The sequence below is a fragment of the Schistocerca gregaria genome, chromosome X (genome assembly GCF_023897955.1).
Source record: "Schistocerca gregaria isolate iqSchGreg1 chromosome X, iqSchGreg1.2, whole genome shotgun sequence".
In the NCBI taxonomy this organism is placed as follows: domain Eukaryota; kingdom Metazoa; phylum Arthropoda; class Insecta; order Orthoptera; family Acrididae; genus Schistocerca; species Schistocerca gregaria.
Genome location: NC_064931.1, coordinates 643,482,907 through 643,509,435, shown reverse-complemented (window position 1 = coordinate 643,509,435; position 26,529 = coordinate 643,482,907). Strand labels below are relative to the sequence as shown.

General features: G+C 41.5%; 1 protein-coding gene across 1 annotated transcript in view; it reads right to left on the bottom strand.

The window, feature by feature from the left end:
* LOC126299375 (uncharacterized) overlaps window positions 1–26,529 on the bottom strand; it is a 35,320-nt gene extending 8,791 nt beyond the window's left edge. The window contains exon 1 of the mRNA XM_049991237.1: window positions 1–26,529. This exon is cut by the window's left edge and continues 3,249 nt beyond it. Within this exon, the coding sequence (XP_049847194.1) occupies window positions 11,681–12,898 (1,218 nt within the window). The 5' untranslated portion in view covers window positions 12,899–26,529 and the 3' untranslated portion in view covers window positions 1–11,680.

Genomic DNA, 26,529 nt, shown 5'->3' with positions numbered 1-26,529 from the left:
GGTTATGTTCATTTGTTGTCCCCCAATGTTTATTTCTGGTCCAGCCATACACTGAGGTAACTAACTTTTGTAAAGGAGTATATTGGGCTGTGGGTGGTGTTATTTGTGTACAGTTCTGTGGTTTCTGCAGTTGTTTCAGTTTGAAAGTGGACAGAACTGCTTTGCACTTGTCGATGAATGCCCTCCACAGCCCCTGTGGCTTAATTGGTGGTGTAGCCATGTGTAATATGTTTTACTACGTGGAGGACTTGTGTTTCAGGAGTGGTGATTCCTGAATACGAATTTCTCGACTCTCGAGGTGTTGTTGTTGACACAGTACCCCTCATGAGACATTTGAGGATAAGCTTCTCAAGAGTCTACTTGTGAGAGCACAGCAGACTGATGGGTCAGTAATTTTATAGGGAAAGCCATCATTGCTTACTTATGTAGTGGTTTAGTTCGATTGCATGCATTGAACGATCACAAAAGTGGATGCAATCTTCGGTCATTTTCAACACGGTGTTAACTCGTCATATTATTCTGCAAGTCTCTAGTTAAGCGCAACTAGACTTACACTGTTAACAATGGTGGTCTGGGTTTCCCATGAGTTATTCAACCAGCTAGGAGGACATTTCTTCATTCCAAACTACAACTTTCCATTCTTACACAGTACCTTAAAACAAGAAGTGTGTGTGACACATGCTGAAATTTCAGATAAAATGAAACTTAATAAATTTCAGATAAATGATCCACCCACACTCTTACACCGATAGCAAATTCCATACCTTGAGAACAGTGATTATTTCTTGTTAAGGGTGCCTTAACTATTTACACGACACATACGGTGGGCACATAAATGTCTTTTTAAATGACTTGCTCTTGCCACTGGAGCTGCTGCACCATCAGAGGTTTAATGAGTGCCATGTACAATCTGTTCGAGAGTTGCCGTTTCAGTGTGCATAGTGTGTGAGACATTTGAGAATCGTCTACTCAACAGTCTTGCTTAGTGCAGACCGCAGATTGAGGGGTCAGTAATTTTTCGAGGTGGGCCATGTTGATTGCCCACTTTTGTAATAGTTGAGTTGGGTTGCATGTATTGAACTATCACAAAAGTTGATGCACTCATGCTGTCGTATTTATTACAGTCATATCTCATCATAATGTCTTGCCTGTATGTGCCTGTGGTCAACTAGACCTGCACATTTAATAGTGTAGTCTGGATTTCCCATGAATTATCCCAAGCAGCTATTAGGAAATTTCATGATTCCAAAGTACAACTCTTCTTATTACGTGGTATCTCAAAGCAAGATATGCATGTAATGCCTGTTGAAATGCTATGAAAAATAATATAGAATGTTAATCTTTTGGATAAGAATTCCACCCACAATATACAGCAGTAGCGAGTTTCATACAATGACAACAGTGATTATATTTTAACAGTCCCTCAACCATTTGCACTATACATACAAGGGGCACTCATATCGTGTAGGAAATGACCTTTTCTTCCATTGGAGCTGTGTACATCATGAAAGGCCTAATCAGTGTCATGTACTTGGACCTCAACACCCTTCTAACCAGCGTGCTGTGACTGTTGAGCATTAGGTAAAATTGTACGAGCCTTGTTGGTTATGTTCACTTGTTGTCCCCCAGTGTTAGTTTCTGGTCGAGCCAAACAGTGAGGTACCTAACTTTTGCACTGGAATGTATTGGGCTGTGGATGGTGTTATTTGTGTAGAGTTTTGTGGTTTCCACAGTTGTTTCAGTTTGAAACTGGACGGAACTGCTTTTCACTTGTCAATGAATACACTCCTCCCCCCCCCCCCCCCCCCCCCGCAGCCCCTTCTCCCCCTCCCCTTCCCCGCCAGTCCCTGTGGCATAATTGGTGATGTAGCCATGTGTAATATGTTGTACTACGTGGAGAATTAATTGTGTTTTAGGAGTGGTGATTCCTGAATACAAATTTATCCAGTCTCAGGGTGTTGTTGTTGACACAGTACCTCATGAGACATTTGAGGATACGCTTCTCAAGAGTCTAGCTGTGAGAGCACAGCAGTCGGATGGGTCAGTAATTCTGTGTGAAAAGCCAAGGTGGTGACCTCCATTTATAACGAGTGAGTTTTTTTACATGCCTGAAATGATATCAAAAGTCAATACATGGCTTTTTTCTTCTTTGGCACAGTGTGAACAGTTCATAACATCTCGCCTGTTTCACATGTATGCAACGAGACTCACCCATACTATAACAGTGCTTTGGGTTTGTGATGAATTATCCCAAGCAACTAGGAGGAAATTTTGTCATTGCGAACAACAACTGTGCATTCTTACACTATATCTTAAAACAAGAATGTGTGACATACATTTTGAAATGCCAGTTAAAATAATACTTAATAAAAAAAATTTGGATAAAATATCCACCCACAATCTTACAATGATAGCAAATTTCATGCAGTGAGAACAGTGATTATTTTTTGTTACCAGTGCCTCAAGCATTTACAGTATACATACAAGAGGCACATAAATCTTGTAGGAAATAACCCGCTCTTTACACTGGATCAGAATACATCTGAGGTTTAAAGAGTCTCTTGTACAGTCTGTTCCAATGTTGCCTTTCTAGTGTGCATAGCCTGTGATACACATGAGAGTTATGTTAATGAGTGCACACTGCAGACTGAGGGGTTAGTAATTTTGCAGAGGGCTGTGACAGTGGCCCACTTTTGTAATGGTTGAGTGGAGTTATGTGCCTTGAACTACCACAGATGTGAATGCACTTTTCCTGTGTTCTTCGATACACTGTTAACTCGTCATAATGTCATGCCTGTCTCTACATGCATGCAAGTGTATTTACCGCTGTAATTGCATTCTCTGTTTCCCATGAATTATCCCATGCAGCTGATAGGAAATAATATCATTCCGAACTACACCTTTTATTCTTACACACTATCTTAAAGCAAGCAGTCTGTTAGATGAATGTTGAAATGTGAGGTAAAGTGATCTGCCCAGTATTAGCAAATTTCATACATTGAGAATAGTGCTGCTTTTTTTAAAAAAACCTGAGGTATATACGGGATGCATATAGTGGGAACATAAATCTCGTGTTAAATGACCTACTGTTTTCACTGTAGCTGCTACATCATCAAATGATTAGTCAGTGTCATTTAAAATCTTTTTCAAGTATTCCTGTCCCATATGCTTAGTCTGTGAGACATTTGAGAATCACCCTTGCAACAATCTCGCTGGGTGAGCATGGAAACTGAAAGGTCATGATGTTGGCATGGTTATATAATTCTTTACTTCTGTTATATGTACCAAACAATCACAAAAGTTTTGCTCTTGTACTGATATCTCTGAGACGGTGTGAACTCATCATAATGCCCTGTCTGTCTTCACATGTGTGGGACCAGACTTGTGAATTATCTCAAGCAGCTAATTGTAAATTTCATCAATCCAGGAAACAACTTTTCACTGTTTACAGGTTCTTACAGGAAGATTGCATGATATGCATGCTGAAATGCCAGTTAAAATGATGATAATAAAATTTTGGAAAAGTAATCCACCCAGAATCTAACAGTGATAACAAATTTCATACTTTGAGGTCAGTGATTACTTTTGTTAACAGTGCTACAACCATTTACAGCATACATAGAGGGGCACACATATCTTGTAGGAAATGAGACCTTCACTTCCATTGGAGCTGCATAAATCATCAAAGGTGTAATCAGTGTCATGTACTTGGACCTTGACACCCTTCTATCCAGTGTGCTTGACCTGTTGAGCATTGGATAAAGTTGTTAGAGCTTCAAGTTTATTCTATTGGCTATGTTTGTTTGTTGTCCTCCAATGTTAGTTTATGGCCCCACCAGACACTGAGGTACCTAATCTTTGCAAAGTAAGGTTTTGTGGTGTGTGTGGTGTTATTTGTGTGCAGTTTTGATGTTTGAGCAGTTGTTTCCGATTGAAAGTGGACAGAACTGCCTTGCACTTGTCAACAAATAATCCCACAGCACCTGAGGCTTAATTGTTGTTGGAGCCATGTGTAATATGTTGTACTATGTGGAGTATTCGTCATGTTCTAGGAGTGGTAATACCTGAATACAAATTTCTCCATTCTTAAGGTGTTGTTGTTGATGCAGTTCCTCATGAGACATTTGAGGATAAGCTTCTCAACAGTCCAGCTGTGAGAGCACTGCAGATTGATGGGTCAGTAATTTTGTGTGAAAAGCCAAGATGGCTGCCTCCTTTCATAATGGTTGAGTTTTGTTGCATGCCTGAAATGATATCAAAAGTCAATACATGGCTTTTTTCTTCTTTGGTACAGTGTGGACACTTCATAACATCACACCTGTTTCACATGTGTGCAACGAGACTCACCCATACTATAATGGTGCTTTGGGTTTGCGATGAATTATCCCAAACAATTAGGAGGAAATTTTGTCTTTCAGAACAACAACTGTGCATTCTTACACTATATCTTAAAACAAGAATGTGTGAGATACATGTTGAAATGCCAGTTATAATAATACTTAATAATAAATTTTTGGATAAAATATCCACCCACAGTCTTACAATGATAGCAAATTTCATACAGTGAGAACAGTGATTATTTTTTGTTACCAGTGCCTCAAGCATTTACAGTATACATACAAGAGGCACATAAATCTTGTAGGAAATACCCGCTCTTTACACTGGATCAGAATACATCATCAGAGGTTTAAAGAGTCTCATGTACAGTCTGTTCCAATGTTGCTTTTCTAGTGTGCATAGCCTGTGATACACATGAGAGTTATGTTAATGAGTGCACACTGCAGACTGAGGAGTTAGTAATTTTGCAGAGGGCTGTGACCGTGGCTCACTTTTGTAATGGTTGAGTGGAGTTATGTGCCTTGAACTACCACAGATGTGAATGCACTTTTCCTGTGTTCTTCGATACACTGTTAACTCGTCATAATGTCATGCCTGTCTCTACGTGCATGCAAGTTTATTTACCGCTGTAATTGCACTCTCTGTTTCCCATGAATTATCCCATGCAGCTAATAGGAAATAATATCATTCTGAACTACATCTTTCATTCTTACACACTATCTTAAAGCAAGCAGTCTGTTAGATGAATGTTGAAATGTGAGGTAAAGTGATCCACCCACAGTATTGCAGTAGTAGCAAATTTCATACAGTGAGAATAGGTTTTTTTAATGGTACCTGAAGAATATATGGGATACATAACAGTGGGAAAATAAACCTTGTATTAAATGACCTGCTTTTGCCACTGTAGGTGCTACCTCTTCAGAGGTTTAATCAGTGCCATATACAGTCTGTTTGAGAGCTGTGAGTTCATTATGCATAGCCTCTGAAGCATTTGAGAATAACCTTCCCAACAGTCTTGCTGAGCGAGCACAGCAGACAGAGGGACCATGATCACTATTCGGTATTATAACAATTGAGTTCGGCTGCATGTGTTTAATGATCCCAAATGTGGATGCACTTCTACTGTCATCCTTGATAAAGTGTAAACTCGTCATAATGCCTTGCCTGCCCTTACCTATGTGTAACCAGACTTGCCATTTTAATAGTGAGGGTCTGAGTTTTTCATGAAAAGTCTCAAGCAGATAGTGGGAAATTTCATTATTCCACTTTACGAGTTGCCTGGAGAGTGTTGGCCCCCACATCTGCACACGTCACCTAAGTCCCTTAAATTCCAGGGAGCGAGCTATGAGCTCTAATGCTCATTTAGTCACATCCCACATGCATTTGATCGGGTTCAGATTTGCCAAGTTGGGGACCCAACACATAAACTGGAACTCACCACTGTGTTCCTCGAACTACTCCATTACATTCCTGGCCTTGTGACATGGCGCATTATGCTGTTGAAAAATGCCACTGCCATCAGGAAATACAATCATCATGAAGGGGTGTACGTGATTTGTAATCCATGTATGATACTTTTGGCCATCATGGTGGCTGCACGAGCTCCATTGAACCTACAGTTGGCCACATGAATGCTGCCCAGAGAATAATGGAGCTGTCACCAGCTTGCCTCCCTCTTGCAACACAGGTGTCATGGTAGTGTTCCCATGGAAGACGACAGATTTGTGACCTCCTACTGCCCTGATGAAGGAGGTATCGGGATTCGTCAGACCATGCAAAACTCTGCCACTGACCCTACGTTCAATAATGATGGTCACATACCTATCTTAGTCATAGTTGCTGATGCCCTGGTGTTAACATTGGTACATGTGTGGATCGTCGGCTGTGGACGCCCATTGTTAGGAGTCTTAGGTGCACACACTGTGTGTTCAGTCACACTTGTACTCTGTCTGATTTGTTAAAAAAGCCCCCAAAAAGGCCCAGGATTTTCATTTTATGCTGAAAGTATACATAATGAATTATAAGAAAAACGCTTCAAATTTAAAAGCGCTTGTTCAAAAAAATGGAGAAAATACAAGATACTTTCGTAAGGATCTATTCACAGAGCCAAGAGCTACTCTAAGAGAAAAATAAACCCTATTTATTTTAAAATACAGGTGTTGTACAGCGTAATTTTTCGTGGATGATTTTATTTATCAATATCTATTAGCATACATTGAATGTCCTCCTTAATGAGGCAGGAATAAGAGCTTGAAGAGGGTCTTGTTCTGTTAATAATAGCAATATCTTTTCTCGTGAGCACTGATAGAGAAACTGAATCACCTAATTTCATGTGTCATTGATTTTATGATCCATGTCCACTAACATTGTCCATTCCGTTCTTGCTTGTTGGGCGAGTATGCTATGAAAATCACTGTATGTATGTCAGTAGGAAGTGCATGCCACACAATATTCACCAGTTGGTCTGCACGTTCGTTGCCACCAGCTTGCCCACACTGTTCGTGAAGTGCATATTTCATGGGCAAGTTGCGAGCACTTGTTCATAAGACATCCTTCCACATGGCCCAAAACAATCACCTCAAATTCAGATGTTGATCCCCGTTACAAAACTTTTTTCTGGACATTCATTTGGCTTTCCATATACAAAATTAGAGGAAGTGGTGGTAATATGGACCCCCAGTTTGTTTTTGAATAAAATATTGTATACTAATACAATAGTAGTACCTTAATTGATATAGTTATACTCTACTTACAGTTAACTAAGACAATATATTGATAAATTCCTTGAAATGTTTTAATATATTTATTATTATTTTGTTTCCCAAATATGATAAATTTGACTGCGAACAAAATGTGCAGTTAATATGGTTCCTATGGTGTTTGTAATATGGACTCCCAGTATATTTTAAGGATTTTCTGTGGCAAGAAAACTGAAGAATTGCTTCATTATAATATGCATTTATTATGAAATATAAAACCATAAAAGTATAAAGTAGCACAGTACTAGTGACAGAAGTCACAAACATAGTCCTCCTTCTCCACCTTTGCACACTTGTTGTGAGCCCATAAAGAGCACATTAGGTGTTGCACCCATAATTCACCATGAACATCATTTGAAAACTTCCCGTCACAGAATAGGCAAAGAGCATCGTCTTTATCTGGCTGGAGTTCACCAACCAGAAGGTCACATGGAGAATCACCAGAACCAGTCGAGGGCCCCATGACGTCGTCGTAAACACAATCTGAGTCATCACTGTCCATTTCTTCTTACTTAATCAAAGTTTTCTTTTACTGTCGACTATTCTTACTAACGCCTCTTCCATGACCAGATGCACCACGCCCTCTACTACAAGTTTGGGTTTGGGTTCCAGAACAAGATGGCTGTGATATATCATAAGTCAAGTTCCTTTTGATAGCTGTCAATTTCCCTCATCTGCGTCCACAGCCACGAAGATTAGCTGCAACTTTTGTCTCTTCTATGTAAGCTTCTAATTCGTTTTTATATGGAGATCCTGTCACAAGACTAGCAACACACGGTTTTTGCCCACGAGACAATGTTTTCATCTTCTCAGGTATGTGATGGATATCCCTTGGAGACACACTAAATGCAGTTTTAATAGGCTCATGGACACCAGTTTCAATAGTATCAAGGTCCTCTTCAGTCTGAACTCTCTTTTCGGGTTCCTGTTGTTTCGGTTGGTTGGCAGGCGCAGGAATCTGGACTTCTTCCCCAGCGATGAATTCATCATCTTGAAATATATTTCTTTCTAAGGGATAAATTCCTGTTACCCTAAACCCATTTACTGCATTAATGCTGGTTGTACACTAGAGGTGGGCCTTGCCAAAGAGAGACGCCACATCATAGGGTCCAACAGGTTTGCTTTCATTAAGTATCCACTGACGAATATTCTCCCTGTAGTGAGTCTTTAAGTGCACCCATAAAAGTATGATCCAGGAGTTGCAGTTTCTGTGTTGTGTGTGAAGACTGTGGCAAAATGGTGATGAAGTTTTTTCGTGCCACATCAATATTCCTTACATGGGAGAAGTGACCATTAAGGATGAATAGAATAGGCGAAGTCTCTGTTGGCTTTGTTTTTTCAACAAAATGTTTCAGCCAGTCCGTGAATAGGTTTGCTTGAACCCAACCAGATGGGTGGGCTCTCCCAATTGACCCAGGAGAAGCACCTTTAATAAGAATGTCTACCATATTCATTCTCGGGAATATGAACATCAGCGGAACATATCAACCTCCCACACTCATCGAACAGATGACCGTTACTAGAGACCCATGATCTGCAGCAATCAGAGAACAAATTTGGCGTTTACCTCTGCTTGCAATTATTTGTGGGATCTTAGTATGAACTACACTAAGGCCTGTTTCATCGACATTCCATACATGACCTTCTGGATATTTATGTTTCTGGTATTCAGCTTGTAGCAAGTCGTAAAGTGAGTTAACCCTCTCATGGGTAAAGCCTTTTGCCCGAGCATATGATGTTCCGGTTAGCTTTCTAATTGAAAGCTTATCTTGATGATGTTGAAGAAAGTGGTCAAACCCTTCATTCTCAGGAATATGAACATCAGCGGAACATATCAACCTCCCACACTCATCGCACAGATGACCGTTACTAGAGACCCATGATCTGCAGCAATCAGAGAACAAATTTGGCGTTTACCTCTGCTTGCAATTATTTGTGGGATCTTAGTCTGAACTACACTAAGGCCTGTTTCATCGACATTCCATACATGATCTTCTGGATATTTATGTTGCTGGTATTCAGCTTGTAGTAAGTCGTAGAATGAGTTAACCCTCTCACAGGTAAAACCTTTTGCCCGAGCATATGATGTTCCGGTTGGCTTTCTAATTGAAAGCTTATCTTAATGACGTTGAAGAAAGTGGTCAAACCAAGCCCTTCCAGCAATTCCATTTCTGAAGTTTGTTGCAGTTCCATTCCTACCTGCGAGTTAGACTCAAATAATAAGGTCAACAATATACAGTGGTTGGTCTCGTTGACTGTCGATAGTACGCACTATGTCGTATGATTGATCATCAAAATACAAGGAAGCATCATCAAAAAGTTTCAATTCGAAGTCCACAGTTGGTATGTCAGTCAGGCAAAATTGCCATGGGCATTGAGGCAATCATTCCACCGATGCACCAGGTTGAAGATACCCATTTGGTAAAACACTGTGTCCTGCTGCATGAAGAAGTCTGTAGCTGCCTGCTACACATCCTTGTCCAACAGGAATCGTCGACCCTTCAACACATTTTTAAGGGAGTGTAGGCATGCTAATCACATTGGTAGAGATGAGGACTATAGAGTGGGTGTTTGAGTGTCTTGCGCTTGAATTGGGGTAAGTCTGCTTTACAGCATTTGCGATATGGAGACATGAATTATCTTGTAGCACAGCACTCCTTGTCACACTATTCCACAGTGGTAGTTTTCGGCAGACATACTTCTCCATACACATTCTTCATTCTCTGAGAAATGTGTACCAGTGTTTGTCCTCCTGAAGCCAAGAGAAGAATAACACTGTGTTGGACCTGCTTAGATGCATTTGGTAATGGTGTCACCATAATTCGTGTTTCCACATTTACCCCCTGCACGTCAGAAAGACACAAATGCCACACTAGTCCCTTGGGCACATGTTGGTGCTTATACACCCACATCAGAGTTGTGCTACATTGCATATACACCACAGCAACGACCTCAAATGGAAAATCTGATCATCCCATGCAACTAGGTCGTCTATATTCTCATAAGGGTGATACAGGGGATCCTGACTCCCTGGAGTCCCCCTTTGACTGCGTCCTTACTAGTGCAGAGGCCATGTCAAAGCGATGGCAGGTAACTGTGCAGGCGGCTCTACATAACAGGAATTACTGGCTGGAATATGGCATCAATGATACTAATGGTTCCTTAGTGAGAGCTCTGATTGAAGAACTGCTACTGCAGTCAGCGCCTCACCCAGAGCACTTAAAAGGATGGAACTGGCTGTCACAGCCCAGGATACTGCAGGGTCTGTTTGCAGCCACATGACCCCATGAAATCATTAAATGAAAAATCAAATACTCTTTATTTGGACTGTGTCCACTGTTTTATACCACACTGATAAGCATTAAAAAACATTGAAAATAATAATTTTCACAGCATTGAGTACATAAACTGTACAAGTGCTGCATTTTTACCGTTGCTGTATGTCAATTGGAAAGCAAACTTCATTCAAATTCCTAAAGTGTTTTTCTTTTTTTTTTAATTTTAATTAATGTTTTTCAAATTTTGGAAGTTAACCATTCGTACCTGACCATTTCACCAAAGATGGGAGAGAGCAACTGGTGGTGAACAATTGCTTGAACTCTTACACACTTTTTTCTCTAACTGATTTCACGCCCTTATTCAGTGAGGTAGGCACAGTTTTGCACACATTCAATTAATATTTTTACTTCATGGAAAAATATGTCACATGGCTGCATTTTGGTGGAATTACTTGCTGGGTGCTAGTAGGCAGATGCCTATCATTTTGAAAAAAATTCATTGTACAATGTGGGATTGGTTTGTCCATCCCAAGAATCAGTCAGTAGTGGAAATCTTTCATTTTTTACATATGGCTTTTCAGTGTTCTTTAGAAAACCTTTATGTAGATTTGTAGTCAGCTTTATAGATTTTGATGCTTTGTTCTCTTGCGCACTATGAGAGGGAGCACAATTAATAATTATAGAACTACCTAAATCTAGATTGGGGAGCAGTTTTTCCTGCACCCACTTCTCAAAATTGGTAACTTTCATTTACCTGTGATAAACTCTGTTGGCTTTTCTGGTTCTAAAATTAGTTCTGCTCCACTGACAAAGCTGCTCCTGGCATCTGTGTGATGAGCTTATTTTATGAGCTGGTATTTGTAGTGTAGCAGTGGCTGCAGTTGTCGTGTCTGGCCCACTCGTCTAGTATAGAGTACCTAGGAAGCTGTTTTCTCAGACAGTTAGACAACAGTTCAAGCATATCATATTAATGGTTTTTATTACATTAACCCTAGCATTACCAACGTATTTTTGGTACATGTAATACCAACGGGGAGGCCTCAAAGGCCCATAAAGATTACCACAATTTATTTTATCATAACTCAAGTTTATTTACTTCTGATACCTCTAATAACAATTCAAAATGCTTAGACATTGTTTTTGTATACTGGATAATAAAAGATGTTATTATAATAGGAATAAAATGAACAAATCACGAGATTCAGTTTATATATATTTTTGGAGTAATGTTTCAAAATAGTGTTTTCTTATAAAAACGACTTTTTTAATTCGATACACTACATGAAGCAAACAAAATTTACTGTCTCATTCTGCAACGCATTTTTCACACAACACTGTCTTCCTGCAGTGTTTCCCACAGACGTGTTTGTGGCACTGAGAGCAGGTAACAGTTGACTTTCCCAGCTTGTTGTACTTGATCTTTTTAGATGCAGCTTCTTGGCAGCATAGGTGGCACCATCCACGTGTTCCTGGTTCTGCTGTTGCAGATGATGGTTCTACAGAGCAGCTGAGCTTCCGTTGTGTGATGCTTTCCATTGCCATTATTACTGGCTTCTGAAGTCCATACAAATTTTGTGCCCGTTTATCTACTTGAGATCTTATTAGTTCGAGACCTAAGTTAGTGATAAAAACCCTTCTGCGGTTTAGCAAATTCTTTTTCCAATTCGGAAAGTTGAGGAGGAAGAGTGAATATGCATTTATTGCTGCTATGTCAATGAGTGTGTAGAAGAGAGACAAAGGCCATCTTCTTGTTCCTCTCTTTGTGCTGTAGTGTCTTGCCATCTGGTCTATGGTGTCCACGCCTCCCTTTGTAGAATTATAAAAAAGATTTATGTTAGTCTTTTTTGAGTCTTCATTCAACACCCCTTCTGAGTGATAAGTTGAAAGCATCAACAGCAGTCGCTTTGGCTTCTCGCGGACTAGCGTTGATGCAAGAGTAACTGGTGGTCTCTGTGTCTGAGGGTCAGTATAAGCAAAGATGGAAGAGTGTAAACTGTGGCCAGTTGTAGTCTTCAGCTCTTCAGGTATGTGTCGTCTGTTAGACTGTAGGGTGCCAACAAGTGTGAGGTGAAAATCATTCCATAGAGTCTCAGCAAGCTCCACTGAAGTGTAGTACCGATCTGTGGTAACATTACGGCCTGATTTTTCAATAGGTTTTATTAGTCTCTTTACAATTTCCATCGGTCCATTTGAATGCTGTGTATTTCCTGACTTGCCTGTATAGATGTCCATGCTGATCACATATCTAGTCTCAGAATCAGACAGCATTCGAATTAGAATGCCATATTTTCCAGGTTTTTCTTTTAGAAACACCTTGAATGGACAGCGACCACGGAACAAAGACAACATCTCATCCACTGTTGTATGTAGATCAGGAATGAAATACAATGGAAGTGAAGAATTGAAGCTTTCAAAAATTTCCCTCATTGGAGCAAACTTGTCAGTCTGGCGATGAATTTCTCTTGTGTTCTTATCATCAAACCTCAATATTTTAGTCAATTCGAAAAATCGGGTCCAACTCATTGATCCATAGTACACTTGTCGGCCCTGAAGCAAAGACCATAAATCTTGGACAGGTATCTTATTGTCATATTTGAACCCACGATTGGCAAGAGTCCTATATAACAAAATAACTCATCTTCATCTGTGTGCTGAATACCTAGTCGAGAAGCCTCTTCATTTGAGTGTAGTTTTATTAGATTCATAATTTGAGGTGTAAAAAAGAGCTCTATAGCCTCTTTCGGAGACACAATTCTTCCTTGTTGTCCTAGCCCCATTCTTTCTCGCACTATATTTTGTACAGAACGCCGATATTGTCGAGATGGCTTCGTAATATACTCTCGTCCACTTTTTGCAATGAATTTATCACTTTTTGCAATGAATTTATCACATTCTGTATCATTATCATCTGGTGGATTGGCTTCAACCTCATCTTCATTCTCAGACGATGAATCAGTTCTAATTTCTTCCACATCATCATCCACTTCACTTTCCTCTTAATCTGATTCGTCCAAAACTTCTTCTAGCACTCTTTCAATGGAACTATCACGTAAACGTTGACTACACATGTTGCTGGTTCAACAGCAGCAGAAACACTGAAAATAACAATGGTCCGCTTCATAATAATATATCTGAAGGCAACAATGCCAAAATTCGTTTTATGGTAAGAATTTGAAATGAAAGACTCAACCTCGTAAATCTTTCCTCGGCTATTACCAACGGGTGGGCTTCTAAGGCCCACAGAGAATTAAATCAAGTAAATGAATTTTAATTACATTTTTATTCCGAAATTCTGTAATGACTCAATAGTACATTCAATAACGAACAATTACCTTTGCTTTCAAGTTCATATATCAAAGGGTGTGGATACAACATAGAAAAACTGAGTCAGTGGGCCTACGAGCCGTCCCCCCCCCCCCCCCCCTGCCCCGTTGGTAATGCTAGGGTTAAATTGAATTGACAGTACTTAACTTAGCAGATTTACAATGAGGTGTCACAAGCAAATGGTGTCATGCAAATAATCAATGTCCTTTAATATATACAATTTCCATGCAAGCAAATAATACTGTTCACGAGTCACGGCTCATCTTCTAGCGTGCATCTTCTAGTGTGGGTGTGGCTAGCTGGAGTAGCGCTTATGTTCTCTTCGTATAGGGGCCGCTCACGTGTGGTATGGTCCTAGTCAGCGTGCTGTTGGCTGTCGTCATCTCACAGCCTTCTCTGCTGTAGCAATTCAGACCAACATGCCAGTGCTTGATGTTATGCTGGAATAGCAGTGACCACGATCGAGGGGTAGGAGCCATTCTTTGGGCTAGTCAGGAGGCATTTGGGGGTCGATGATCTCTGGTGATGATCACCCTGCTGCCTCCTGACCCAGCGGGCATGTGAGACCTTCAGGCTGTCACCTTCTGGAGCAGGCCCTGCATCTTTGCTGTAAAGGTCACCTGGTTGATGGCATTGTATTGTTGGTTACTATATGATCGGGTATGTGGCCCCAGAATAGAAGATACCATGTTAGGATTTGAGTGTGTAATGAAATCCACTCCCACAATATACACTTCAGCTATAATTGCAGAATGGATGGGATGAGCACCATATTGGGTAACCTTCTTTGCGTTATCTGAACTGTTGTAAAATTTTGAAAGAATAGTAAGGGAACCTGCAGTGGGACCAGATATGGGATACCTGAAACGAGTGAAGAAAAAGAAAGTCTGGAGAAATTAAAATAAGTACTCACTATCGCTACAGTATCTTATAGAATAGCCAGGTTGTCAACAAGGAAGTTGTTCTATAGACCAAGTTTGGGAAAAGGAATCATCAGAGAGCAGGATTGTAGCAAGCAAAGTAAGAAGTACTGAAATGGCATGGGCTCTCTATGTGCCATGCATATATTTCCAAACAAGTTGGCAGCCTACCGTGGGGAGGAGCACTACTTTTGCACTACAGATCATTCCTGGACACCCTTCCTATCACTTCATTTATGAGATAAAAGGAGTGTCTTGGAAGCTGGTGCAGTGACTGGGTAATGGAATTTGTGATATGTAGTAGTTAGTCTTTCTTATTTTCTTCTTGATAGTGACTGACCACATAAAATTTGTGTCTCTTGTCATGCTCATCTTGATTTTTATTAGTGTCAATTATGTAATGCTTGTGCTGCTTCGCCATATAAGTGATAATATTGTACTTAGGGTTTACATGAATACTTTACTGAGCAAAATATCAATAAGAAGAGTTCAGTTATAAACATTGAAAGCACAAAATAAGAATTCCAGACAGATCACACTACCACTCATCTATCATTTCAATTGACCTGTGGTGGATTCAGGGTGGTTTTCTCCAGAGAATACACCAACATGTTGAGAACTATATTTTATTTCACATCATGGCAGAACAACACATACGGAACTGAACTTTGGCATGGTAGGAAGCAAAGAAGTCAGAGATGAATACAATGCAAAAATGGTTTGTTTATGTATCGATGTTTCTGGTGATGAGTTCATCGGCGCCACATACCGCTGCCCCAGTACGGAGTACTGTTGAGAGACCAGAGGAGGGGTAACTATGGCATCAGGTGGAGTTGTGCGAGGTAGACGAACGATAGTAAGCTCGACGGAGTCCTCCAGTAGTGGTGTTGGAAGTTGTCGAGCTGCGACGGTTTGCCAGTTGACATGTAAATCGTGGAAGTGAGCCGGTCATCATACAGGCTGTGTGTGTCGGGAGGAGGCGGGTCTGTACGGAGCAATCATGACAATGTCGGCCGAAGGTGTTGCGAATGCCCGGAGCGTTTCAAGGTCGACGTCAGGCGGCAGAGGGAAACACTTAATTAAGTGGCATAATATCACAGAATTATCACTGGGCGATGAGAAACACACGATAAATAGCAAATTGTCCCCGAGTATTATAGAAATGATGTCAGAGGGCACAGGGACTGTCACCTCAAGTGAGGGAGTGTTGACCAGGGGAGTGGGGAAAGAGAAACCTCAACACGGTGACTCAGGCGAGAGCAGTTTGTGGTCGTGGGTTGTGAGCTCGATCGAGAGAGTGTGGTTGGTGGGGAGCTCGGCAATGAGCTCAAAGAGGAGTTCTGAGATGCACACGACGGTGAGTGATCGCTCGAGGGAGGGAGCAAAGGTGGAGCATCATGTGGCAGTAGGCGGAGTGGAGCGCTCGTGTCAGGTGATGGCGTAGATTCGGGCTCGACATGAGCTGTTTTAAGTCTGTTCAGCGACACAGTGATGGGGGAATTTCTTTATCAGTATGCCAAATGAGTTTGTGGATCGCCGAAGCACACTATAAGGGCCAGAGTATGGGAGCTGGAGAGGTGCTCATACGGAGTCGTCCCGGAGCATGACAAAATTACAGTCGGAAAGGGAAGTGAGTACATAGACCGTTGGAGAAGTGGGATTTCACACTTTCAATGAACGAGGGTAGGGGTGAAAGCGAGTGATAGGCAGGAGGACAGACGAGTTCTCCTGGGTGGACCAGGGTTTGTCCATAGACATATTCTGCAACTGTCCCTTTGATGTCTTCCTTGTAGGTTGCTTGAGCACCGAACAGTACAAGCGGCAGGGTCTCCATCCATAAGGAATCATGGCAGCGGAGGGCCACCTTGAGGGTGCGGTGCCAGTGCTCAACAAGGCCATTGTTTTGCGGATGGTAAGCAGTCATGTGTATGCGTCGGATTCCGCAGATATGGCAAATGCCATTTTGTTCAATGGCTGACTTGAACTGATGGTCCTCGTTGATGGGAATGACCACGGGACAACCGGAATGCGATACCCACGACTCAATGAAAGAACGAGCGACAGTTTCTGTGGTAATGTTGGGAAGAGGGGCGGCTTCGTCCCAATGAGTAGTATGATAAATGGTGGAAAGTATGTAGCGGAAACCATTGGAGGCGGCAAGAGGGCCCACAATGTCGATGTGCACGTTCGAAATCGCCCAGGGGGGTATAGGGACGTTGCCGGGAGGGGGAGAGGTGTGTTTGGGTGTGTTTGTGTACCTTGTTGCGTTGACAAGCAAGGCATACATGTGCCCACTGTTGCGAGTCTTTATTGATGTTTCACCAAACAAAGTGCTCCGCGACTAGGCAGACTGAAGCTCGAATGCCAGGGTGAGCCAAGTTGTGAAGAGCATTGAAAACAGCTCGACGGAGCATGGTGGGCATAACGGGGTGGAGTGTGCCCACTGTCATCGCACCATACTTCACCGGAGATACCGGGAAAGGTGGTAAGAACCGGGTGTAGAGAAGAAGCTGGGTCAGAGATTAATTTCTGTGTATCTTCGTCAGAGGATTGGAGTTCAGGGAGAGCAGAAAGATCCAACTGGCAGGGAACTGTGAAATGAAGTCGAAATAACGGAAGCGACTTGGGGAGGGTCGGCCGGGGAGTTCATTATAGCAGCTGCCAAGGGTTTGTGGTCAGTGAGAACATAGAATGAGCGCCCCCTCGACATCCTTTTGAAAATGTTCTCGATCGCCTCGTACACATCCAGCAGTTCGTGATCGATCGCCGAATATTTGCGTCAGGTGCCGAGAAAGATTCTGTCATTTCTGGTGTACACTGCACAGGTCGGGTTCCAGAGGTGTTTTTTTCTGCCAAAGTGTCGGTTAACAGGGCTTGGATTCCTGCGGCTTTGGGGTAGGTGTTTTCGATAGTAGTTCATGGTGCCAAGAAAACGCCGAAGTTCTCTGAATGAAGAAGGTCTTGGTAGATCTAAGATGGACTGTACTTTCTCCGGTGGAGGTGTGATACCGTCAGCCGATTCCTGGAACCCAAGGAAGGTGACAGCAGGCTGTTGCAGTTGTAGTTTGTTGGGGTTGGTTCCAATGCCTGTGGCTTTCAAGGTGTCTAGAACGGTCTGCACATGATGTATATTGTCCTCGACAGAGGAACTGAAGACAAGTATGTTGTTGAGGTAAGCAAAACAGAATATGAGGCCGAACAAAACCTTGTTAATAAAACGTTGCCATGTCTGTGTGGAGTTTTTGAGTTCAAAAGGCATAAATCGGAATTGAAAGAGGCCTATGGGCATGGTGATTGCTGTTTTTTCAATATCCTCGGGGGCCATTGGAATTTGGTGGTAAGCCTGTTTACAGTCGATGATGGAAAAAACAGATGCGCCCGATAGAGCGCTGGTGAAGTCGGCAATGTTTGGTACAGAGTAGTTGTCCATTAGAGTTCTCGCATTCAAGCGACTGTAATCCCCGCACATGCACCAGGTTCTGTCTTTTTTGGGTGTCATATGAATGGGAGTGGACCAGCAGCTGGCGGAGGGTTCGATGACACCGGCGTTTAAGAGCTTTGTGATTTGCTTTTTGAGATCACAAAGGTGCTCGGGGCAAAGTCTCTGGGGTTTACTAGAGATGGGAGGCCCCTGTGTGAGGAGCAATCTGTGCATTGTTCCGTTAGTAACCACAGTGATGTTGCCTGACACAAGGGAGACTGTTTGTGTACTGCTCGCATTGTGCGAGTCAGCGGTGCAGGATTACTGCAATCGGTGTAGGTCGGCTTTTCCAAAGGAAGCCGAGGTGGTGACGTGTCCCGGGAGTCAACGCGAGAAGATGGCCGCCGGCCCGAAGTGCAAACTCCGGAATCATAAAAGTTCGGTTGGGTTAGTGAATCGTTAGTAGGCACCACGGCCGTGGGTGTGGCCTGTGGCAGCATGGTCTCGGTCGAAACATGTGAATTGCGTTCAGACGCGAGTACACTGTCTGTGTAGTTCATAGAGTTCACACGGTGGCGGTACAGGAGCAGCGGTTTCACAGTTTGCAAGATCGTCCACTGGGGGCAGGCCAGGCTGAAGTGAGGCGCAGCGCGCATGCGTAGTGGTACACAAGTCAGAGTCAACAACTGTGGCGTGAGGAGGGCGTGGCACTATGGGGCTGTCAGTACATGCGGCGACAGCAGTACGGGGGCCTAGTTTACACACGTCTGTGTACGACATTGCGGTGACAGCACAGTTGATAGAGGTGACGGGTGAGGAGCACACGGAAGTAGGATTGTCTGTGCAGTCGATGCACTTACTAACCTTGATTTGTCCTTGTTGAAGTGTTTTTAATTTCTTGAGAGCGATGGAGAGCTCGAACTGCTTTTCGTGGATCCGGCGGGAGAGCTCGAAATTTTCGTTGCGTAGGCGAGTGACCTGTTCTTGCTCGACGAAGCACTTGTGTGTAATTTCTTGCAGCGCAGTCAAAAGAGACAAGCATGTGTGTACTAGTTGAGCACGAACAGATGCATCCAGGGAGCAAGGGCTTGACGGAGCACAGGGAAAGTGTTTGTCAGGTGATGAAACACGATGTTGCGCACTATGTCCTGGGGAAGTTTGTGGTGGCGCAAGAAATCAATGCCTATGATAGGTTTGTCAATATCACAGACTAGGAAAGTCCACTCGAGCTTGCAGTTCGGAGAGAGCATAACAGAATGGGATGTCGAACCAATGCACTGCAGTTTAGTGGAGTTGACGGCTTGTAGTGATAAGTGGTGGGAACGAATGTTCTCAGATGCTAGAGACGTGGGTAGTAGGGACACATCAGCACCTGTGTCAATGAGGAACTGTTGACCTTAAGACATGTCTTTGACATATAAGCTTCCACAAAGGTTAGGTCGTTCACAAACTGAGTGAAGCACTGGGAGGTGCCTGTCTTGTGTGCAGGAGGTGTCACCCGAACCTACCTGCGACCGGCATTTGGGAAACAGTAAGGCAACCTGCAGTTCCTTGCTGCATCACCGAAACATGTGTGGAAGTAGCAGTAGGGGTAATGTGGATGTGCATTCTGCAGAGAGCCCATAGCCAAGGGGGAAGGATGAGGGTCCGTGCCTGCCAAAGAGTTGACTGCAGGAGGGAGCGAGGCTATCGGCGGTGCCAGCGAGTGGTTACTGGTGTCCAAATTAACGCGGCGTCTGTGGCGTGCAGGGGGAGGGCAAAGCTGTTGGTGGGAGGCGGGTTCAGTTTGCCGGGTGTGAAGCTCGAGTTGTAGTGCAGAATGAGCTCGGTCAGCGGCGCGGAGAAGTGCATCAGTTGCTTGATCTTCACGGCAAGAGATGGCAGTTAGGACAGAAAGAGGAAGTTTCTTGATCCAGATTAACAAGAGTGTGTTATCGGGCATGGCCTGGTTGTTAACGAGGACTTGGAGACGGCGCCACAGCTGTGATGAAGTCGAGTCACCGAGTTGTTCCTTGGAGATGAGCTGCTGAACCTTCTCAGTCGACGTTCATGTAACACATTTCAGTATCGTCCTCTTGACAGAAGCGTATATGTCTACCTGAGGAGGTGTGGTGACTTAAATCATGAATCAAGTCAGCAGGTCGTGGAGACTGTTAATGAGACAAATATACCATGAGTAGCCATCAAGCAAATAATATTGAAAGATCTGCTCGACTAAGGCGAACCAGAATTCGGGGTTCTCGATGGAGAATGCAGGTAGTTTTGGCAATTTCGCAAGTGGTGGGGGCCTGGAAGCAGCCTCACCAGCTAAAGAGAAAGTCTGTAAATGAACGTTTAATGCACACTTCTGGAACTTTCTATGGAGAAATTCTATGTTATGATCGCAAAAATACGAAAACTTGTGAAAACTGTTTCATAACCTAATTTCGAAAGACGATTTGCATCAAGAAATATTGCTAAAAAGATTTATTTACGTTTTGAAACACGATTTAAATCATTTTACATATAAATAGTTCTAAATCACTCAAGAAATATCCAGAATCAAATGTCAAGATACTTCTGGAAACATCGGTACAAATCTGGTGAAGGTTATCCAGAGGCTGGTGGAGAAATATTATAAAATCTATTTGGAAATTACGCTTGTAAGAATTTATATGTACTTATCCTTTTACTTACTTTAATCTGTACTAGGATTCTGTAATGTCTAATTTGGTTTTGAGTCGTGAATTGCTATCGTATTGTAAACAAAACATTGTCAAAGACTCTCATTGTTTGGAAAGATATTAATACACCTAGGAGTTGCCAGTTCGGATATGCAGTGCGGTTAGCTCTGAGAGTCAGTTGTTGTGTCTGTGAAGTCTGTCAGTTCTGTTTGTAAATAAACGTCTGTAATGAAGAATTACTTGTCGTCAATATGAACTCAAGACCTTTTGCACGAAGCATTTTTGCGATCATAATATAACTTCTGGAACTTTCTATGGAGAAATTCTATATTATGATCGCAAAAATACGAAAACTTGTGAAAACTGTTTCATAACCTAATTTCGAAAGACGATTTGTATCAAGAAATATTGCTAAAAGGATTTATTTACGTTTTGAAACACGATTTAAATCATTTTACATATAAATAGTTCTAAATCACTCAAGAAATATCCAGAATCAAATGTCAAGATATTTATGGAAACATCGGTACAAATCTGGTGAAGGTTATCCAGAAACTGGTAGAAAAATCTTATAAAATCTATTTGGAAATTATGCTTGTAAGAATTTATATGTACTGATCCTTTTACTTACTTTCATCTGTACTAAAATTCTGTAATGTCTAATTTAGTTTTAAGTCGTGAATTGCTATCGTATTGTAAACAAAACATTGTCAAAGACTCTCATTGTTTGGAAAGGTATTAATACACCTATGAAGTAATTCGTCTATATTCTCGGGATGATCGGTCTCTCTTTCCAGATACTTATTTAGGTGTCTTGAATCTAGTACACGCCTGACACTGACATCACGTTTTGCAACCACTACCAAAGGATTATTGTATTGGCTCTTACTTCTCTCAATGATGCCCCACTCTTCCAATCTTTTGAAGTTCATTTTCTACATCTTTTCTCTTTGCAATGGGTACACTAGAAGGTTTTATAAAGAATGGCTCATGTGGTTTTAATCTGAGTTTACATTGATAATTCTTTACTCTGCCAGGTCTATCATCAAAAACATCACAGTAATTCCACAATAATCTTTCTAATTCTACCTTCTGTTCTTGGTTCAAATTATAACATTTCAGCTCCTCAACACCAAATTAAAACATTCCACTTCAATTTATTTGCACTTATAGCGATCCCAGCTTCCTCAACCAAATTAAAACGTTGCATTAGGAGGTGTCTGCTTCGTGCAAAAGGTCTTGAGTTCATATTGACGACAACAAGTAATTCTTCATTACAGAACAATTTCAGTTTGGTCACGTTTCGTAGGCCAAACAGCCTGCCAGAATTTGGGTAGACTAGACGGTAAGCATTCGGATGAGGATTGTCCTGAATCTTGAAAGGTCCAATGTATATGTCAAAAAACTTTTTTAATTCACCACTGATGGCTTTAGACTTCTCTTGTGTTTTAACAAGGACCAAGTCTTCAATTTGAAATTGAGTAGGCTTCAATCTTTTGTCATGTCTACATTTCCTCTTATCACCTTGAGATTTCATGGTCTTTCTCACTATTTCCTCTCTCTCTTGAGCACTTAATGGTTTGCAGACTGGAAAATCAATGAAATCACTAATTGGATGTGGTGGTTTGCTATTATACTGTATTTCATAAGGCGAAAACCCTGTTGAGGAATGCTGTAGGCTGTTCACAACATTTTCGAATTTCTCAACATAATCAATCCAACTAGCATGATCAGTATTGCAGTAGGTTCTAAAGAATCGCCCAATTTCCCTCGTGTATCTCTCTGAAGGGGTTTCGTGACGGATGATAAGCTGAAATAAGAATGTGACTTATATTTTCATCTTCAACAAAAGCTTTCCATACTCCAGAAGTAAATTGAGTCCCATTGTCTGATAAGATTTTCTGAGGTTTTCCAACCCTGCCAAAATAGTCTCCTGATTTTTGAAATAATGCTCTTACTGTTTGCCTTGCGAAGAGGGTATAACTTAATGAATTTTGAAAAAACATCAACCATAACAAAAATGTAGCAATAGCCTCCTCTGGTCGTCGGTAATGGTCCATATAAGTCAACAGCGACTAACTCGTGTTGTTCTTTTGGTAAGATGTTTTGCTCCTTAACACCAAATTAAAACATTCCACTTCAATTTATTTGCACTTATAGCGATCCCAGCTTCCTCAACCAAATTAAAACGTTGCATTAGGAGGTGTCTGCTTCGTGCAAAAGGTCTTGAGTTCATATTGACAACAAGTAATTCTTCATTACAGACGTTTATTTACAAACAGAAGCAGATATGACGTCCAAAGCGTGGGCAGCAGTAGCATTCTCGAGCCTTCGCGGCGTGGTCGGGGAGCTTGATGGAGCTGTGAACTGGCCCTGCAGTAGAGTGAAGGTGTCACATTGCGGTGGAGGACGATGTGTCACGTCGCGGAAGGCTGACGCGGATGAGGCACCGGTTTGTGCCGAAAACGAATGCGGAAGCTCAACAGGAGCCGGCGCGGATGCGACAGGTGATAAATAATTCATGAACTGTGGGCGCAAGTTAACACGCTGATAGCTCGACGAGAGAGTTCAGCTGTAATCACCTGTGTGGCAGGGAGGCAGCGGAGGTGTGGGCTGAACCAAAACACCGTGTGTATAGTGATGCCGAACATGGGGTGAGTGGTAAAAAGATTCATTGTTCAGTCACTCCACTCGAAATCACATTCGAATAAGGTGAGAGCTGTGGCACAGAGCACTGGGGCATAGTAGTAGAATGTAGGGCGTCGTTAGGCCCACTAGACCACTTGTTGTTCATGTTGCAGGCTGATGTGCAAGCATGGTCGGAATCTGACGTGAAAGGCCCACGAGTCTGGTAGGGCTGACCACGTGGCTGTAGTTAACGTGGGGTTGCACGGAGTAAGACGTCAAGAATTGTTACTCCGGCAGTGGAAAGTTGTCCAATGAAACATTAATGGAGTTTGACATTGGTACCACACTGCATCAAGAGCCATAAGTAGTGGTGGCACGGTTAGAGGAGGTAGGCACATGAAGTGGCGGGAACAAAGGCATTTGGTAACCAGAGTCATGCGTGTTCCTAACCTCACTTGTTACAGGCTCGAGAACATTGTGACACCAGGGGAGCCGTTGAAGGAGAAACACCATGTTGCAATCCTGGCGGGTGTACATCGCCAGCAACACGGTGCATATTTGTCACAAAATTGGGCGTTAGGTGTGGAGCCAGAGTCATTGTTTGAACACTATTATGGTAAAACACACAAAAATAACTGGCGCAGTCATCGCAGGCACTGTCAGAAACCAAAAACGAATAATGAAGAAACTCGGGGTTAGGGTGGTTGTCTCCAGAGAATACACCAACATGTTGAGAACTATATTTTATTGTACATCATGGTAGAACAACACATATGGAACTGAACTTTAACATGGTGGGAAGCAAAGAAGTCAGAGATTAAAAACAGTGCAAAGATGGTTTGTTTATGTATCGATATTTCTGATGACAAGTTTATCGACGGCACAGACCTATTGATAGACCATAGATCAGCCTAATAAATATTAGTGTGTATTGGTGGGCACAGGTCTGCTAGTTACTCTCGTGGGCCTTCTTAAAAGCCATGCAGGTGGCCAAGAGGCTGGACCATGTTATTTCCCTGCTTTATGAGAGTGTGGTCAGCACACGACATGCTCCTCCAGTCATGGTGAAAGCTGGCAAAACTGATTTTTACTTTCAACTCTGAATCTGTCGATGTTGGACAACAACTGTTATGCCAGTTTAGACCAATCCACATTTGCAATTAGGTTCATTGACTGATGTTCTGTGACGCTGTCATGGTGGGTGAATTAGTAAATTTATGCACTGTATAATGGTTTGTTCAGTATAGATGTAGATGTGTACTATTTTGGGTATTAGCGGCACACAGCCCTCTCAGTGAGTCAGTGAGTGTTGAGGCACAGAGGTCCTAATCAAGGTGAATTGCTGTTCCATTCCTCATATTGGTTTTGGTGTGTCTAACCTCTGCCCCCATCTCCCCTTTTCCCCCATGTGGTATGTAAACCACATGTATGCTATTCAAAGAAAGCAACTGTTCATTAACCTACAAACTTTACTGAAGTAATATTTGATGTTTAGCTTGTAATAGCTAAGTAAGCATGTGTGTGTTCAGGAACAATTACTTAACTTTAGACTTCTTCTTCTTGTTGTTGTCTGCCCGCTTTTTTGCCTAGTAGGTATAATATGCTTAGCTTGATGTCCTAAGGTTGCAGGTTGTTAATAATACCATGAAATAAATAAATGAATGCAGGTTATTTCTGTTCGTCACTATTACTTTAAATACATTTAAAACACATGTGTAACACTGCACTTTTCAAAAAAATATCTGATATATAATCATACTTTCCTTATTTCCATGTTTCACAACCTCATTCCACACATACTAAGTGGCAACTGGGGGGAATAGCTCATCAAACAAAGATACATGCAATCTACCAGTGATATATATTATGCAAAGATGGTAGCATGTAACAATTGATTATTACAGTCTGTTGCAAATTGAACATTTATATTGCTAGTAAATTTATAAGTGATGCTATGAAAATAAAAAACATTATCAATAATGATATTTAGTATTAATTACCTATAAATCAAATTATGACTTTTTTTAAATACATCAAGAAAATTTTAGACAAATACTTGTGTCATTAGAATCGATGTAGCTCTAGTATTAATAACAACATATTTGTTTTGATAGCTACTGTAGGTACACACATTGTTTCAATTAAACTGTGGATAATTGAAATGAGAGTTTCTACAGATTGGTGTTTTACCATTAATAAGTATGGCACAGTCAATTAACTCTAGAGTAGTGCCGTTTGAGCTGGTACATCTAAAGCATCCATTTCATGGGTGGACTACCTTCAACAGTGTCACTGTCTTCACCCAGTAAAATATTGTGGAAGTTTTGGAATTAAACCATGGGCATTACCACCAAATGGAGAGAATCAGCTTCATGCCCCCTTTTAATCCTAGATTACTAAACCCAAATAAAATTTAAGATTGCAGGTGGTTTCTTGTCAGTTCCCATCAGTCTAGACACATGAGTGAGACATCCTATTGATAAGTACCTTTATGGCAAACACTGTTGTCAAATATGACCGAATTATTTGCTGCCTGACTCCAACTGTTTGTTGATACAAGTGTAATTGTTGTAAATATTATAAATGTATAGTTACAGTGTGCCTGTAATAGTCGGCATATTTGTTTTGTCTCTTAGAATTTTTCTTAGTGTGTCATGTAAGGAAAGGCACACAAGAGTGTTAGTTTATACCCATTCTAATCTCATCTTCTGCTAGTTTAAGTAACAAAATATGGATAGTGTTGAGTTTTATTATGACATTACTGAAATAAAGGACAATGCAGAATTCAGTGAACAGGAAAATTCTCTCTAAGATAATGTTGTATGTACAGATGACAGTGATGTAACTCAGACTTTGAAGCAGAAAATGAGGACAAAAAGAAATGGGAAAGTATCTCTGAGTCTATGGAAGACCAAGCTAGATCTTACATATACTGTAATAATAGTGTCCCAACCAGAATAATCTCTACTCATGTAGTGTTTAAAATACTCTTGTGGCTATAATAATTTGTAATTAGTTTGTAACATAAATTTACCCCCAAAAACATTTTGGCAGTTACATTGCCACTGTAGTGTATAAAAGAGGACTTTTGTACTTATTTTGTATTAACATACTATTGGAGATCTAATAATTGTATGTAACTAGTGTAAAAGCTATAAATTATGATTTCCTTTGAATAAATGTGGAGTAAAATGTTTA